General features: G+C 34.7%; 1 protein-coding gene across 3 annotated transcripts in view; it reads left to right on the forward strand.

Annotated features, from left to right (window-relative positions):
- The window catches only part of VPS13A (vacuolar protein sorting 13 homolog A), a 243,845-nt gene that overhangs the window by 188,990 nt on the left and 36,336 nt on the right, over positions 1–18,519 (forward strand). The window contains exons 61-69 of one of the 3 annotated variants that reach the window (XM_003811459.7): positions 614–759; positions 1,943–2,024; positions 3,190–3,303; positions 4,154–4,229; positions 4,312–4,475; positions 4,788–4,833; positions 4,924–5,047; positions 15,606–15,717; positions 15,909–18,346. In XM_003811459.7, coding sequence (XP_003811507.3) covers positions 614–759; positions 1,943–2,024; positions 3,190–3,303; positions 4,154–4,229; positions 4,312–4,475; positions 4,788–4,833; positions 4,924–5,047; positions 15,606–15,717; positions 15,909–15,929 — 885 coding nt within the window. In that variant the 3' untranslated portion in view covers positions 15,930–18,346. Of the gene's footprint in view, positions 1–613; positions 760–1,942; positions 2,025–3,189; positions 3,304–4,153; positions 4,230–4,311; positions 4,476–4,787; positions 4,834–4,923; positions 5,048–15,605; positions 15,718–15,908; positions 18,347–18,519 lie in introns of those variants that run through there. The other 2 variants (XM_003811458.6, XM_003811456.7) reach the window with 2 other exon arrangements.

Consider the following 18,519-nt stretch of genomic DNA (forward strand, 5'->3'; position numbering starts at 1 on the left):
TTACATCTCAGTAAAGCCATCATGAGTTGAAAATCTTGTAAGTCGGAAATGCATTTAATACACCTAACCTACTGAACATTAAAGCTTAGCCTAGCCTGTCTTAAACATGCTCAAAACAGCTGGGCAAAATCATCTAACACAATGCCTATTTTCTAATAAAGTTATTATAAAGAATTTTGAATCAAAATTCAAAGTACAGTTTCCACTGAAGGTGTATTGCTTTTGCAGCATTGTAAAGTTGAAAAATCATAAGTGAAACATAAGTCATATAAGTTGGGGACCATATGTATTTGAGACATTTTCAACAGCTTCAACTTTTAGATTTTTAATGTTATTAACAAATATATAAAAATTAATATTTTCTTAGGTTTGCCAAAAGAATGGGATAGGATTAAATATCATGCTATCTTAAATTGTTGAATTGAAGATTTAAATAGAGCTATGTTAGATTTTAAATTTCTTCATATTTCTACTTAGTGATTTTAACATAATCTAGATAACTTTGAAATCTTATTTATGGTGTAGTGAATTTAAAATTAAACTGATTTTTTAAGAGTTAAAATTGTCAATATGAAGAAAATACTTTTAAATATTTATCTCTTTATCTTTTTAGTTACATTTAAGTGTTTCACTGAGTTCCGGCAGAGAAGAAGCTAAAGATTCAAAACAAAATGGAGGACTGATTCCAGTTCATTCTTTAAATCTTTTGCTGAAGAGTATTGGTGCCACACTGACAGATGTACAAGATGTAGTTTTTAAGTATGTTTAGTATTCAAATCTGTAAATTGATGGAAATATTTCTATTTTATATGTCCCTAAAAATTTCGTAAATGAAAAAGTGTGTGAAGTACGTTGCAGATCATAGGCAAAATGAGGTTTTTGCATTCAAGTGAAGTGCAATCTGAATAACACCAAACGTATGATTTGCTAACCCCTAATTGCTAAATTACAGAATTATTAAACAATTTCCTTAAGAAAAAGAGTCATAGGCCATGCAAGTTTTACATTTTAAAAGATCTTTCTGGCTTAGGGAAGGATAGGCTGTGTATGCCCAAAGATATGGTGCCTGAAATGTATGGATTTGAAGCTAATAGGAATAAGACTCTTCAAAGCATTTGCAACTAGAACAGAATGAATGCAATAATAGGGGAAATGAAAGGATCAACTTTAAGTGTTGTAATCAGGAATTTATATTTTAATATGAGTCATAATGAAGCTTATAGAGTATCTGACCAAAGAGATTCAGAATGTCTGAGTTGAGACTTTAGAAGAGAATAACCCTTTCAGGTAGCATCTAGAATTGATTATTAAGAACAGTCGTAAGAATTAATAAGTCCAACACGAGGTAACACTGAACCTGAAGTTAGGTAAGTGTCAAATAAAAGTACACACGTATGATGTTAGCAGAAATAGTATTCTACTTAGCAACAAGAAGCATAGAGCTTTTCAGTTACTGTATCAGGTATATGCTATGGATGGGTTATAAGTAAGCTAATCTTAATATATATTCTGTGAATGGGGTTATAAGTAAGCAGGCAAAACCTGCTGCAGCTGAACCTGGCCATTCGTGAGCAACCTCTTTATCAGTGTGTCAGACATTTTCTATGTGGGCCATGATAGGACAGAATTGGGAAATAAAGTTCTAGTGGTACATGAATGGGATTCACAGGATCTCAGAATTCTCGAATTTACATGAAAATTTATGTGTACTGGTGACTTGTCTGAAGATAAGATCCATGTCTTTTATCAGATTCTTAGAAGGTTCTTTGATTAGAATATGCAGAGATGTATGTAAAAAGTAAATTTCCTGATTGGCATGGGAAAATGTACTAGAAGGAAAGGTTTGGAGAAAAGATTCTAAAGAAAATAAAGCCACTCATTAATATTAAAAATACTTTCTTCATACGCATGTACAGACAATATATTTTTACGCTTTTTTCAGGCTTGCATTTTTTGAACTCAACTATCAGTTCCATACAACATCCGACCTACAGTCTGAAGTCATAAGACACTATTCAAAACAGGTTTGTCTAAGATTGTATTACAGAGGGACAGAGTGATACAGACTAGTAAAACCTTTTGTGTCTATACATATATAATGTGGAATTATTGAGGAACTAAATAGCCATTTTCAAATTATTAAAGCATGGATATTTTCCTCAGAATTATAAAAAGAAATTAAGCTCAATCACTATTTGAATTTTTTGTCCTTATATTTTTTAGCCACTGAGAGAAATTTTTTGTGGATCAGCAGGGACTGGAAATAAATAAATCTTTAAATAAAATATTAACTAATTTATCACACTTAATTAAAAAATGGGTTCAAGGAAACTATTAGTAACTAACTGATGAACACGGGATATTTTTAGTGTAACTAGTTGTTAAGTCAGCCAGATGTATTTTTTTAACAGATGTTTTTCCACTTCTAGAGAGACTCCTGGGTTTTAGGATATAACTTACAGAGTATCTGATATAGCTGTGGTATGACAGATCACTGAGCATGACTCAGGAGATTTGGATTTCTCCCACTTTTGCCATATACCAACTATGTGACCCTGAGTATCATCTGACTTATATGTTTCTCCAATCTATAAAACGGTGGTGGTAATGACAGTGGTCACAGATAATTGTAAAAGTGAAAGTATTTTAAATATTCTAGAGCTTTACATGAATATAATGTCATATTATTTTTAATACTATAATACCAAATTACTTTTTAAAAGCTAAGAATAGCGATCAATAGGCCTAGCATGGTGGCTAATGCCTGTAATCCCAACACTTTGGGAGGCTGAGGCTGGTGGATCACTTGAGGCCAGGAGTTCGAGACCACCCTGGCCAACATGACGAAACCCCATCTCTACTAAAATCACAAAAATTAGCCAGGCATGGTGGTGCATGCCTGTAGTCCCAGCTTGGGAGGAGGAGGCACAATAATTGCTTGAACCCTTGAGGCAGAGGTTGCAGTGAGCCGAGATGGCGCCACTGCATTCCAGCCTGGGCAACAGAGCAGGACTGTCTCAAAAAGAAAAAGAAAAAAAGAGTAGTGATTAATAAAATGAGATGGTTTAGGAGTTGAAATTGGCATTAAAGGTGTTGGCCTGAGAAAACTGGGCGTGTGTTTTAAATAATGTATAAGAAAAAAATAGATCTAATTATCTGAATTGATTAATGTTCATATTTTATTTTTAGGCCATTAAGCAGATGTATGTACTCATTCTTGGACTTGATGTTTTGGGAAATCCATTTGGCTTAATTAGAGAATTTTCTGAAGGTGTAGAAGCATTTTTTTATGAACCTTACCAGGTAAAATAGTTATTTTTGTGATTGTGCAATATGTCACTAATACTTTTGAATAGATAATACTTTTCTATTCTTAAGTTGAGTTAATAAGTGCAAACAGATTTTGGAACACACACAAAAGGACATCATTTTGCAGCAAACAATGGTAAGAGGTTTTGGGGGACATTTTTACCCTTTTCCTCAAAATTTAAACTTAAGATTTTGTTAAGCTACGCTGAATTGTAAGTGTTCTCTTGGAATATAAAAGGTGGATAAAGTAGAAAGAAGATCACCACATCTTGCTTTGCACAGTAGTATGGAACTATAAAAATAATCATGCAAACTGACACCTGGCCAAGCAATCTTAAAAATCAGTGGGAAAAATTATGATTGTTCTATGTCCTTTAAAACTTTTTCCCAAAAAGACTCCTACTTCCACTTATAAATGTATAGGGAAATAAAAAATAAAGTAAAGTTAACATTAATTTTGCACACTGTAATTAAAAACATTAAAAGCATTAAGAATTTTAAAGTGTTTATTTGAAATTTTTATTAAAGACTTATCAAGAGTAGTTTGAACTGTGCTTGCATTTTGCTCATAAACTTACAATATGGACCAAGCACCTTTCTGTACTTTGGTGAGTTGTCGTACTCCTTTCTAAGGGTCAGCGTCTAACATTATATCCTTCACACTTTCAGCATCCAGAAATATCCCTAGGAATTCTTTTAATGTGAAACTTTTTGCTGATATTACTTCCTCTGGGACAACATTATCCATTTTTGTTACTACCTCTTTCGTCGTATATATCCGTAAGCTCATCTTTAAAAGTGAATATAACTCACTCACTCATTTATTTACTATTTGGCCCTTTAGGGAGCCATCCAGGGTCCTGAAGAGTTTGTGGAAGGAATGGCACTAGGACTTAAGGCACTAGTTGGTGGAGCTGTTGGTAAGAAACAGAATATCTACCAAATATTTTTGTGCTAGAAAGTAATGGCATCATTACTTTTACTAAAGATAATTTCTGTCAGGTGGATTGGCTGGTGCTGCCTCCAAAATCACCGGTGCTATGGCTAAGGGGGTAGCAGCTATGACCATGGATGAAGACTACCAACAGAAGAGAAGAGAAGCCATGAATAAGCAACCAGCTGGTTTTAGAGAAGGCATCACTCGTGGAGGAAAAGGCTTAGTTTCTGTAAGAAATTTCACAGGGTTGTGAAGATTTTGGGAAATATCTTTTAAACAAACCTACATTTGCGAATAAGGAAATAGACATGATTCTCACTCCTTAAATTATTATTTGGATATTTTAAGAGCAGTGGGTGGTAGCATATAAAACATGTCAGTAGCCTCTAAAAACATTCTGTTTAAATAAAATACTTAGGAGATCTGTTAATTCTTATGCTATATAAAAAGCAGAACTCTGTATTTTTTGCATAATCCAAACTTGGTTCTTCTAGGCATCATAAAAAAGTATTGTAAATTTTCAGTTGTGTTTTCCTTCCAGGGATTTGTTAGTGGCATAACAGGAATTGTTACAAAACCAATCAAAGGCAAGTATAGTAGTTCCTTTGCGAGTCTTTCTAAGTTGATTCTGTTTTCATTCTTGGATGCAATTGTCAAAAACTCTTTTTTCTTTCCAGGAGCTCAAAAAGGAGGAGCAGCTGGTTTCTTTAAAGGTGTTGGGAAAGGTTTAGTAGGAGCGGTAGCAAGGCCAACTGGAGGCATCATAGACATGGCTAGCAGTACATTTCAGGGAATAAAAAGGTAAATCCTCTTTGGTGTAAGATATGAGTTAAAATGCTTAAGCCATGAGAAATGGAATTTATCTGCTCTTTGGCTTCAGGCATTTAGTTATTGTCTTTGTTTTGTGCTGCTATAACATACCACATAATACCACAGACTGGGTAATTTATAATGAACAGAAATTTATTGGCTCACGGTTCTGAAAGTTAAGAAGTCCAAGATTGAGAGGCAACATCTGGCTAGGGCCTTTTTGCGGTGTCATCCCATGGCAGAAGGACAAAAAGAGGGCAAGAGAAGAAAAAAGGGAACCAAAGTCACCCTTTTATAAGGAACCCACTCCTACAGCAACAGTATTAATGCATTCATGGGGGCAGATCCTCATGGCCTAATTACCTCTAATTAGGCCCCACCTCCTGGCTGGGGATAAAGTTTCCAACACATGCTCTTGGAGGGACACATTCAAACCATAGCAGTTACCAGCACTACAATATGGCAGGTTGCATATGGTCTTCCTAATTCATTTTGATATATATATATATTTTTTATTATACTTTAAGTTTTAGGGTACATGCGCACATTGCGCAGGTTAGTTACATATGTATACATGTGCCATGCTGGTGCGCTGCACCCACTAACTCGTCATCTAGCATTAGATATATCTCCCAGTGCTATCCCTCCCCCCTCCCCCCACCCCACCACAGCCCCCAGAGTGTGATATTCCCCTTCCTGTGTCCATGTGATCTCATTGTTGAGTTCCCACCTATGAGTGAGAATATGCGGTGTTTGGTTTTTTGTTCTTGCGATAGTTTACTGAGAATGATGATTTCCAATTTCATCCATGTCCCTACAAAGGACATGAACTCATCATTTTTTATGGCTGCATAGTATTCCATGGTGTATATGTGCCACATTTTCTTAATCCAGTCTATCGTTGTTGGACATTTGGGTTGGTTCCAAGTCTTTGCTATTGTGAATAATGCCACAATAAACATACGTGTGCATGTGTCTTTATAGCAGCATGATTTATAGTCCTTTGGGTATATACCCAGTAATGGGATGGCTGGGTCAAATGGTATTTCCAGTTCTAGATCCCTGAGGAATCACCACACTGACTTCCACAATGATTGAACTAGTTTACAGTCCCACCAACAGTGTAAAAGTGTTCCTATTTCTCCACATCCTCTCCAGCACCTGTTGTTTCCTGACTTTTTAATGATTGCCATTCTAACTGGTGTGAGATGGTATCTCATTGTGGTTTTGATTTGCATTTCTCGGATGGCCAGTGATTATTAGCATTTTTGACAAAATTCAACAACCCTTCATGCTAAAAACTCTCAATAAATTAGGTATTGATGGGACGTATTTCAAAATAATAAGAGCTATCTATGACAAACCCACAGCCAATATCATACTAAATGGGCAAAAACTGGAAGCATTCCCTTTGAAAACTGGCACAAGACAGGGATGCCCTCTCTCACCACTCCTATTCAACATAGTGTCGGAAGTTCTGGCCAGGGCAATTAGGCAGGAGAAGGAAATAAAGGGTATTCAGTTAGGAAAAGAGGAAGTCAAATTGTCCCTGTTTGCAGACGACATGATTGTATATCTAGAAAACCCCACTGTCTCAGCCCAAAATCTCCTTAAGCTAATAAGCAACTTCAGCAAAGTCTTAGGATACAAAATCAATGTACAAAAATCACAAGCATTCTTATACACCAACAACAGACAAACAGAGAGCCAAATCATAAGTGAACTCCCATTCACAATTGCTTCAAAGAGAATAAAATACCTAGGAATCCAACTTACAAGGGATGTGAAGGACCTCTTCAAGGAGAACTACAAACCACTGCTCAAGGAAATAAAAGAGGATACAAACAAATGGAAGAACATTCCATGCTCATGGGTAGGAAGAATCAGTATCGTGAAAATGGCCATACTGCCCAAGGTAATTTACAGATTCAGTGCCATCCCCATAAAGCTACCAATGACTTTCTTCACAGAATTGGAAAAAACTACTTTAAAGTTCATATGGAACCAAAAAAGAGCCCGCATCGCCAAGGCAATCCTAAGCCAAAAGAACGAAGCTGGAGGCATCACACTACCTGACTTCAAACTATACTACAAGGCTACAGTAACCAAAACAGCATGGTACTGGTACCAAAACAGAGATATAGATCAATGGAACAGAACAGAGCCCTCAGAAATAACGCCGCATATCTACAACTATCTGATCTTTGACAAACCTGAGAAAAACAAGCAATGGGGAAAGGATTCCCTATTTAATAAATGGTGCTGGGAAAACTGGCTAGCCATATGTAGAAAGCTGAAACTGGATCCCTTCCTTACACCTTATACAAAAATCAATTCAAGATGGATTAAAGACTTAAACATTAGACCTAAAACCATAAAAACCCTAGAAGAAAACCTAGGCATTACCATTCAGGACATAGGCATGGGCAAGGACTTCATGTCCAAAACACCAAAAGCAATGGCAACAAAAGCCAAAATTGACAAATGGGATCTAATTAAACTAAAGAGCTTCTGCACAGCAAAAGAAACTACCATCAGAGTGAACAGGCAACCTACAAAAATGGGAGAAAATTTTCGCAACCTACTCATCTGACAAAGGGCTAATATCCAGAATCTACAATGAACTCAAACAAATTTACAAGAAAAAAACAAACAACCCCATCAAAAAGTGGGCGAAGGACATGAACAGACACTTCTCAAAAGAAGACATTTATGCAGCCAAAAAACTCATTTTGGTATTTTTTAAGTTGCTGCCATCGCATTGTTTCAACTTTATGAAGTTCCCCTTTATTTTTCATTCATTCCTAGCAGGCTTGCAGGAGCAGTTTGGCAAGTTAAGCAAGCTTTTCAGTTATCTTAGTTTAAATACATTAATGCTATATATCAATTATAAAATTAGCAAATATAATCTGTATCCTTTTTATGAAATGAAGAATGGCATTTTGTATTTCTTGGTTCAAACTCAGTTTGTCTTCACCCTTCCTTTATTATCTTATTTTGTTATAAGTTGTTATAGTAGTCCCTCTTGATCTGCAGGGATCTGCAGTGGATGCCTGAAACCTTGGACAGTACTGAGCCCTATATATACTGTGTTTTCTCCTGTACATACATATCCGTGATGAAGTTTAATTTTAAATTAGGCTCAGTAAGAGATTAACAATAATAATAAAATAAGACAATTATAACAATATACTGTAATGAAAGTAAAATAAACGTTACTTGAACACAAGCACTGTAATACTGCAATAGTCAGGATGATAACTGAGACAGCTACTATGTCACTAATGGACTGGTGATGTATAAAGCATGGATATGCTGGACAGAGGGATGATTCATATCCCAGGAAGGACAAAGCAGGGTGGCAAGAAATTTTATCATACTACTCAGAATGGCATGCAATTTAAAATGTAGGGATTGTTTATTTCTGGAATTTTCCATTTAATATTTTTGGACCACAGTTGACTGTGGATAACTGACACTGCAGAAAGCAGAACCGTGGATAAGTGGGTACTAGTGTATATGCATTCCCTTTCTCTTCCTTTATGCAGGTAATTTTGATACACATTGTTTTTTACTCCAAATTAAATTTAGTGTAAGGGTGAAATTTAGTAGTTTCTTTATTGTTACCTGTGTCTTAGAAATTTGTAACACATATAACAGATGATAAAATTAATGTTAATTAGACCTGTCTTAGAAAGTTAGGTGGGTGGCTGTCTTCCTAATCTTTTTCCTTTGTGTTTTCTCTTGCTTTCTGCTCTATAGGGATATGTATTGTCATCATATGAGCTATTCCTCTTAAGCCAGTATTTCATACTGGTTACCATAATTGGGTGTTTCTGGTTTCGGCATTTAGAATTAAGATGGGGGAAAAAGGAATCATTCTCCTCTACCTGTAACTTTAAGTTTCATAAATATAATGTGTTGAGTCGTAGTCATCAGAGAAGCTCAAAAGTCAATGAAACGTAAGGAATTTGAAACATATAAAGGCTTCTTTCAAAAGCTGCTAGAATTACCTTCTGTTTATCTAAAACCTTATAATTCTGTACCCAGCTATATTACCTTTAGGGATTGAGGGCACAATGAGACATTTTTAGAAAAAATAGTAAAGACTAAGAACTATTGAAGGATGTACCTGTGAAAAAAGACACTGAAAGTAAAAGGAGGAATGGGTTACAAGATTCAAAGGTAAAAATATAAACTGGATAAATCTAATTGAGCTACATGAAAGCAACATTGGAAGCATTATTAAAACATAATAAAATGCAATTTGGGGAGAGAATGATTGGCGTTAAATATTGTCCTATTTGTAAAGAGGATGTATTTACTAATATTAGATGAAACAGACATTAAGGCAATAAAAGCATTATTTGTGATAAATAAGGTAATTAGGTAATGATAAAAAGAACTAAGTAGGAAGATAGTAACAATTTCAAACTTCTACTCAGTTCATAAAATAGCCTTAATTTTTAAAAGCACAACTTGACAAAACTGTAAGAACTTTTCAAATGTACAACAAAGGTGGAAGAACTTAATATTTTTCTCAATAATTGATAGATCAGGAAGACAAAATAAAAGTAAGTAAATAGATTATCTGAATAGAGTTAACAAGCTACCTAATACAAACATAAATAATTATTCAGCACATTTTAGGGAGCATTGTCTATGATCTAGACACTTCTCTAATCACTTGAGGGACCAGCAATGAACACAATTGGCAATGGTCCTGTGTTCATACAGCTTACATTCTAGTGGGAGAGTAATAGACAAAAATAAGTAACTGATAAATATATGATATGCTAAATGGTGAAAAATGCCATGAAGAAAAATAAAGCAGATTAAAGGAGGTAAGGAGATGCAAAATGGTAGGGAGGAGGGTTGCTATTTTACATATTCAGTGATCAGGGATGCTTAACTCATGAGATTATATTTGAGGAGAGACCTGTAAGAAGTAAAGGGTGAGCCATGTGAGAAGAATGTCCCAGGCAGAAGGAACAGCAGTTAAAAAGCCCTGATGCAAGAATGTGCTTGGCCTATTTGAGAAACAGCAAGACTAGTTTGCCTGGAGTAGAGTGAGGAACGGGGAAAGTTGAAAAAGATGTTACCAGGGAACATGCGGGGAATCACGTCACGTAGAACTCGGCAAGCCCCTGTAAGGACTTAGGCTTTTGCTTAAGATGAGAGGCCATTAAAAGGTTTCAAGCCAGAGAAATGATGTGAGCTGGCTGCTGCGTTGAGGCGTAACCACAGGGGATTAGGGCAGAAACAACACTTAAAAGGCTTTTGCAGTAATCCAAGTGAGTGACAATGGTGATTCGACTATTAGAGTACTAGAGATTATGTCCTGCATGTATTTTAAAGATAGTGGCAATAGCATTAGTTGATAAATTGGATGCAGGATATGAAAGAAAGAGAATCGTGAAGAATAATTCTAAAGTTTTTATGTGTAGTACTGGAAGGGTGAGGTTGTCATTCTTTTTAGGGAAAGGGTATTAGACATTTCCTTTTGAATATATTAAGCTTAAAATATCTCTTAGACATCCAAATGGAGACATCACGTCATTGCTGAGTAGAGGAGTTTGAAGTATAGAGAAAGGTCCAAGCTAGAGGTAAAAATTCAAGATTTGTGAGCCTATAATAAGGTATTTGAAACCATGAGATTGGATGAGATCACCAAGGGAATGAGACTGAAAAGAGAAAAATAAGGTCCAAGGACTTGGCTTTCAGGCACACCAACTCTTAGAAGTTGGGGAAATGAGGAAGACCCAGAAAAGGAGGCTAAAAAGAAATGGTCATTAAGTTACCTAAAAAATTTTAGGGTCAGTTTGTCAGTTTCTACAAAAAAGGTAGCTAGGATTTTGATGCAGATGGCATTGAATCTGTAGTTCAATTTGGGGAGTGTAGCCATCTTAACAGTATTATCTTTTAACCCGTGAAAATGCAACGTCTTTCCATTTATTTAGGTCTTCTTAATTGCTTTCAATAATGTTTTATAGTTTGTAATGTATGAGTCTTATACTTCTTTTTAAAAACTTATTCCTAAGTATTTTTGATGCTGTTTTAAATGGAATTGTTTTCTCAATTTTATTGTTGGATTGTTTATTGCTGGTGTGTTGAATACAACTGTTTTTCTTTATATTTGAGTTTCTGCAATCTTACTGAACTTGTTTATTAGCTCTAATGGTTTTGTGGATTCTTTTGGGTTTTCTATATGTAAGAGTATATCATCTGAGAACTGAGGTAACTTTACTTCTTCCTTTCTGATCTGGATGCTTTTTTTCTTGCCTAGTTGTCCTGGCTAGAACCTCTAGTACAATGTGAAGTAGAAGTGCTGAGAGAATAGACATGCCTATATTGCTTTTAATCTTAGGGGGAAAGCTTTCAGATGTTCACCATTAAGTGTGATGTTAGCTATAGGTTTTTGTGTCTTTATCATGAAAACATGTTAGATTTTATGAAATGCTTTTTCTGTATAATTAAGTTGATAGTTGGTTTTTCCTTTGTTTCGTTAATGTAGTATATTACATTAATTGAGTCAGATCTTAAACTAATATTGCATACCTGGGATAAATCCCATTTGGACATAATGTGTAATCGTTTTTATATTTTACTGGATTTGGTTTGATAGTATTTTGTTGAGGATTTTTGCGTGTATATTTATAAAGGATATTGGTCTGTGGTTTTCTTGTGATGTCTTTGCCTGGTATGGGTATCAGGGTAATATGGTCCTCACAGAATGATTTAGGAAGTGTTCCCTCCTCTTCAAATTTTTGGAAGACTTTGTGGAGCATTGATGTTAATTTAAAAAAAAATTTGGAGAATTGATCAGTGAAACCGTCTGATTCTTACTTTTATTTCTGGTGAGTTTTAAAATGACAAATTCACTCTCTTTACTTGGTAAAGGTCTAGTTAGGCTGTTTCTTGAGTCATTGTCAGTAGTTTTTATAGGAATTTGTTCAATTCATCTAGATGTTCTAATTTGTTGATATATATTTATTGATCATAGTAAATATTTACTAGTATTCTCATATAATTATTTTTCCCTTATATAGTATTTATTCCTAGTATTCCCTTATAATTATTTTTTGTTTCCATAAGATTGGTAGTAGTGTTCCCTCTTTAATTCCTGTTATTCATAATTTGGGTCTTCTTTTTTTTCTTGGTCAGTTTAGTGATGGCTTGTCATTTTTGTTGTCCTTTTCAAAGAACCAGTTTTTAGTTTCATTGATTCTATTTTTTCTATTCTCTATTTCTTTTATCTCTGCTCTAATTTTTATTATTTTCTTCCTTCTGCTAGCTTTGGGTTTAGTTTGCTTTTTCTACTTTCTCAACTTGTGAAGTTATATTATTGATTTCAGACCTTCTTTTTTAATGTAGACATTCACATCTATAAATTTCCCTCTGAGCACTGTCTTTGCTGCATCTTATAAGTTTTGGTGTGTTGTATTTTTGCTTTTATTTGTTTCAAAGTAGTGAATTTCTCTTGTGATTTTTTTCTTTGACATTTTGTTATTTATGCTTCTATGTTTTAATTTCCACACACTTGTAAATTTCATAAATTTCTCTTATTTACACATTTCTAGTTTTCTTCCATGTGGTCAGGTATCATACTTGTATATTTTCAGTCCTTTTTTTTTTTTTTTTTTTTTTTTTTTTTGAGATAGAGTCTCACTCTTGTCACCCAGGCTGGAGCAGTGGCGTGATTTTGGCTTACTGCAACCTCTGCCTCCCAGGTTCAAGAGATTCTCCTGCCTCAGCCTCCTGAGTAGCTGGGATTACAGGCACACACCACCATACCCAGCTAATTTTTTTTTTTTTTTTTTTTTTTTTGAGACAGAGTTTCACTCTTGTTGCCCAGGCTGGAGTGCAATGGTGCTATCTCAGCTCACCGCAACCTCCGCCTCCCAAGTTCAAGCGATTCTCCTGCCTCAGCCTCCCTAGTAACTGGGATTACAGGCATGTGCCACCACACCCGGCTAATTTTGTATTTTTAGTAGAGACAGGGTTTCTCCATGTTGGTCAGGCTGATCTCGAACTTCCGACCTCAGGTGATCCGCCCGCCTTGGCCTCCCAAAGTGCTGGGATTACAGGAATGAGCCACCACGCCCGGCCATTTTTGTATTTTTAGTAGAGATGGGGTTTCACCATGTTGGCCAGGCTTGTCTTGAACTCCTGACCTCAAGTGATCTGACCACCTCGGCCTCACAAAGTGCTGGGATTACAGGCATGAGCCGCCACGCCTGGCCTATTTTCAGTGGTTTTATATTTACATTCAATGTTAGCCAAAAGGCCAAGAAGCAAACACTAATTTTATATTATTGAGACATGTTTTATGACCTAATAGGTAGCTAATACTGAATAATGTTCCGTTGCACTTGAGAAGAATATATATTCTGTTGTTGTTGGTTTGAACGTTCTATAGATATCTGTTAGGTCTAGTGGATTATAGTGTTATTCAAGTTCTCTTTTTTCCTTGCTGATCTTTTATCTAGTTGGTATCCATTTTTGAAAGTAGGTTGCTGAAATCTTCAACTATTATGGTGGTATTGCCTTTTTGTCTTTTAAATTCTTAGTTTTTGTTTTGTGTATTTGGGGCTTCTTTTATTAGCTGCTTATATGTTTATAATTTTTTATCTTTTTGATGGATTGACCCTTTTTTCCTTATAAAATGCCCTTCTTTGTGTCTAATAAGAATTTTTTTAAAGGCTGTTTTTTTCTGACATTAGCATGGCCACTTTAGCTTTCTTTTAGTTACTGTTCACTTTGCATATATTTTCTCCTTTTTAGTTGCAACCAGTTTGTGTCTTTGACTCTAAATCAGGTCTCCTGTGGATAGTATATTGTTAGATCATATTTTTTTTTATCTATTCTGTTTTTATTTTTTTACTTATGTATTTATTTATTTTTTGAGATGGAGTCTCGCTGTGTCGCCCAGGCTGGAGTGCAGTGGCATGATCTCGGCTCACTGCAACCTCCACCTCCCAGGTTCAAGTGATTCTTCTGCCTCAGCCTCCCAAGTACTGGGACTACATGCACATGCCGCCACGCCCGGCTAATTTTTGTATTTTTAGTAGAGACAGGGTTTCACCATATTGGCCAGGCTGATCTCGAACTCCTGACCTCATGATCCACCCGCCTCGGGCTCCCAAAGTGCTGGGATTACAGACATGAGCCACCACACCCGGCCCTATTCTGTTTTCAGTTGGAGAATTTATTCATATGTATATGCCCATGCATGTGTATACATTATGTTAGCAGTCCCCAGCCTTTTAGGCATCAAGGTCTGGTTTCATGGAAGACAATTTTTCCACAGACCAGACAGGAGGGATAATTTCAGGATGGAACTGTTCCACCTCAGATCATCAGGCTTTAGTTATATTCTCATAAGGAGTGTGCTACCTAGATCCCTTGCATGTGCAGTTGACAATAGGGTTCGCCTTCTTATGAGAATCTGATGCCGCTGCTGATATGACAGGAGGTGGAGCTCAGGCAGTGAAGCTTGCTCGCCACTACTCACCTCTTGCTGCACGACTCAGTTCCTAACAGGCTATGGACCGGTACTGGTTCAAGTCCCATGGGTTGGGGACCTCTTAATAAATATTTGTTGAATATGTGATACTTGTTGAGTGGACAAATTGAGTGGTCACTTATGACCAAATAAGCAAAAATGTTAAATATAATACTACCATACACAATTTAGCTGTATGTGGTATGTGTTTTTTGGTTTTTTGTTTGTTTTTAGACAGGGTCTCACTCTGGCATCCTGATTGGAGTGCAGTGGCATGGGGCTCAAACTATCCTCCTACCTCAGCCTTCTGAGTGTCTAGGACTTCTGCTACATACCACCATGTCTGACTAGTTTTTTTATTTTTTTGTAGAGCAGTGTATGTTGCCCAGGATTGGGGTATGTGTTTACAGTAATACACATCAAGCCCAGTAAGAATGTGAGGACTGTGAGAGTATTTGAATATTAGAAAACTATATAATGTGATTTATAACATTAATAGATTAAGGAAAATATACCATGTGATCAAAACAATGCCAGAAAAGAAATTCTTATTTAAAATTCATTGCCTATTTAAGATTTTCAAAAACAATAACAAAAAAGAACTGTTGGTAAACTAAAAGTAGCAATGAACTTTCTTGACTTGTTAAGGGGTGCTTTAAAAAAAAAAGTTGCTGATAACTATACTTCACAGAAAACTCTTAGAAGCTTTCCGTAGGGTCAGGAATGAGACAAGGATGCTTGCAATCCCTTTTTGTTTCTAGCATTATACTAAAGAAACTAGACAACGTAATAGGAAAAGAAAAAGCAACAATTGCTAATATTGTGATTATTATCACAAAGAAAGTTCTAGAGACTTAAACTTCTCTATAGTTCTGTATTTTTCTAGAGAACTTACACTGTTTATGTTACAAAAACAATTTAAAATTAGAGAATGTTGTAATATTTTTAATCTGAAATAAGATTGTTTTTAGTAATTGCATTTTATAGTTTATTTACAAGTTTTTGAATAATTTTTAAAATAAAGTTATATATTTTTTCCTCTAGAGCTACAGAGACTTCTGAAGTGGAGAGTCTGCGACCTCCTCGGTTCTTCAATGAAGATGGAGTTATCAGACCGTACAGGTTGAGGGATGGGACTGGAAATCAAATGTTACAGGTAAATTAAGAGCTATCTTATAAATTAAGATTAATTTAGTCAAGTTAGATTTTTTTTAAGTAGCCATTTAATATATATTAAATTATTTGGGCTTTTATCTATTTTGCTTAATTCCACTTATAAGTTTCTTATATTTACTTAGATTTTAAAGTACATTTATTTACTATAAGATTTTTTTTTCTTTTTTACAGGCATCAAAAAGTTTGATATGAAAAGTTAATGCATGACTTTGCAAGTGAAAGCCAACAGTAGATTTTAGTCTTAAAATTTACAAACTACGTACAGCTGTTTCAGTATTTTGAATACAAAGAAAACCTTTTGTATTGGTAACTTTTAATAGGAATTTTAATGAATCTGGTTTTTTTATAGGGTGTTCTTAGTTCTGCACTGGATTTGCTAGATTTGTTGAAAGCCTTTGTACCTTATATATCCTCGTCATTGGTGGTACTTACTTAACCAATTAAACCATTTCTGTTGTGGGGTTATTAAACCACTGGTAGCTTTTATACCAGATATATAATCCTTATATCCAATTACACATGAAGAAGGAAAAGCAAAACTCAGGAACACTGCTATTGTGAATTACTCTTGGATTCTTGTGCTTTGCCTTTGAAAATGCTTAAATGGCCATGACCCTCTTCCTGCTTTATTCTAGTGTAGTCTTTATAAAACTTGTGGGATTTGATAAGCAGTTCACATGCAAACCAGTATCTTTTAATAATACAAAGTAGCATCTGGAACAATAGACAGTTTGAAGTTAGAATCTGTTTAGACAACTTTCTTACTTGGTAAATTCGACTTTTTAAAACCTGGATTACGCTGTAGGTAACTAGTAATCATATATAGGCTATACCAGTGTCATGTTGTTTCTGTGGCTTAGAGGTGGAATACTAAATTAAATCATTTGTTTGAAAACAAACAAGGAATCATTATGTTATGTAGGCTTGCAGATACTCATGGTAGCAATAAACTGTTGGAATATGAAGCTTCCTTTATGGCTTTAATATTTTAAATACTGTGATATTTAATGTGATCAGAGTAAAGATTTAAACTTCAGTATTTTACCTATTGCAGGGCATATAGTATTGCATAAAATATACTTCTAACTCTTTCTCTGAGGCTTCTAATATACAAAAATGTAACCATAGAGTTAATATGCAATATTTAGTTAAGTGATTTTATACTGTATTTAAAATGTTTTTGAAGCATCAAAATCATTGTATATTGGGATAGAACTGGTTATCTATTAAGAGGTTGTGCTCTAATGGACAGATTGTGCAGTCTCTACAATGACAGTATATCGTTCTTTGGAAGATAGTAAATTTGCAGAAGTCACCTATGGCTGATACAGTCAAAACATGTATTTCTACCCAATACCTGCCTTCCCTTGTTAGAATGCAATTAACAAGTTACTAACATTTTACTAGACTAAAAATCAAATATAGTACGAAGTAAGGATGAGTGTTGAGGAGAGTTTAGGAATATATCCTCATTATAAGTGTGCACGTTATGATACCCACAAGGAAGCCATGAGATACCAATAATTTCTCATGGTTGATAATTTGATTTTAGTGACAAGTACATACCTTCTCATTGTTTTCTGAAGCTTTAAACTTTGAGATGTAAAAACATGACTTTTGACTGTGTACTTTTAAAGATACATATTTATTTTTAATAGGTCAGTCTCATCATTAATCACTAAAAGAGCTATTTAAATGACTAAAACCCACAGCACTTGTCAGCCATTACTTGTTTTTCAGCAAGCATTTACACAGTATTAGCTGAAATATTTGTAGGGATTCACCAAGTACCTTGGGATGTTGCAGTTAGCATTTTTTTCTTACAGGTATAAAAAGTGGATTGTTGTTTTGATGGTGGTGGGTTTTGTTTTTTTTTTTTTTAATCAAAGCTCTAGTGTATTATTGGCAAACACTTAAAAATATGTAAATACCAGTACTGTGGAAAATAATTAGATGACACATAAACTGGATTTAAAATCCATCTCATCTGCCTAGATTTTATGTAAGTGATATAATGAAGGTGCCTTAAAATATTTGATACTTTCAAATGTTTCTCATGTTATTTTCTTATTTTCTAAAAAAGATGTATTCACTAAATTATATACACTCATATAATAATTAAATATAAAATACATTCTTTTATTGTGTACCTTTCTATCTAGAAGGTAGCACATTATTACAGTGTTTCCTGCTGGTCAAAGTTGCCTATTAGAGAAATAGAATGGTAATTTTAATATATTCACAAAATACCTTATTGATATCATCAAACCAATTTATACATTGAGTTTGTACCAACTAGTGGAATTGTCTTAGGTCTATTAAGTTATGGAATATTATATCCATAATTACAGTCTGAGTCATAGCTGAAAAAATCTGCTTTAAAATTATTCTCACTCTTTGAACATTTCATAATCTTACATGTTTTCAAGCAATTTGCCATACTCTACTAACCTTTGTGCTTCTTTTTTCCTTTGCCATGCTTACAGAAAATTCAATTCTACAGGGAGTGGAGTATGACTCACAGTAGCAGTAGTGATGATGATGATGATGATGATGATGATGATGATGATGAGTCAGATCTAAACCATTAAAATTCATATGTTCTTTATTTTACTTGGAATGTTTCATTAACATGTTTTGTATGACTTATACCATAATGCCCATATGTCCATTTATAGGGAGGTAAAACACATTTTCTTTTAAAATGTTTTCCTACACATTTTCATAAAGCAAAATAATTGTATTATTTAAGCACAGAAAAAAATGTATCTTACATCCAAAG

Source organism: Pan paniscus, chromosome 11, assembly GCF_029289425.2.
Source record: "Pan paniscus chromosome 11, NHGRI_mPanPan1-v2.0_pri, whole genome shotgun sequence".
NCBI classification, from domain to species: domain Eukaryota; kingdom Metazoa; phylum Chordata; class Mammalia; order Primates; family Hominidae; genus Pan; species Pan paniscus.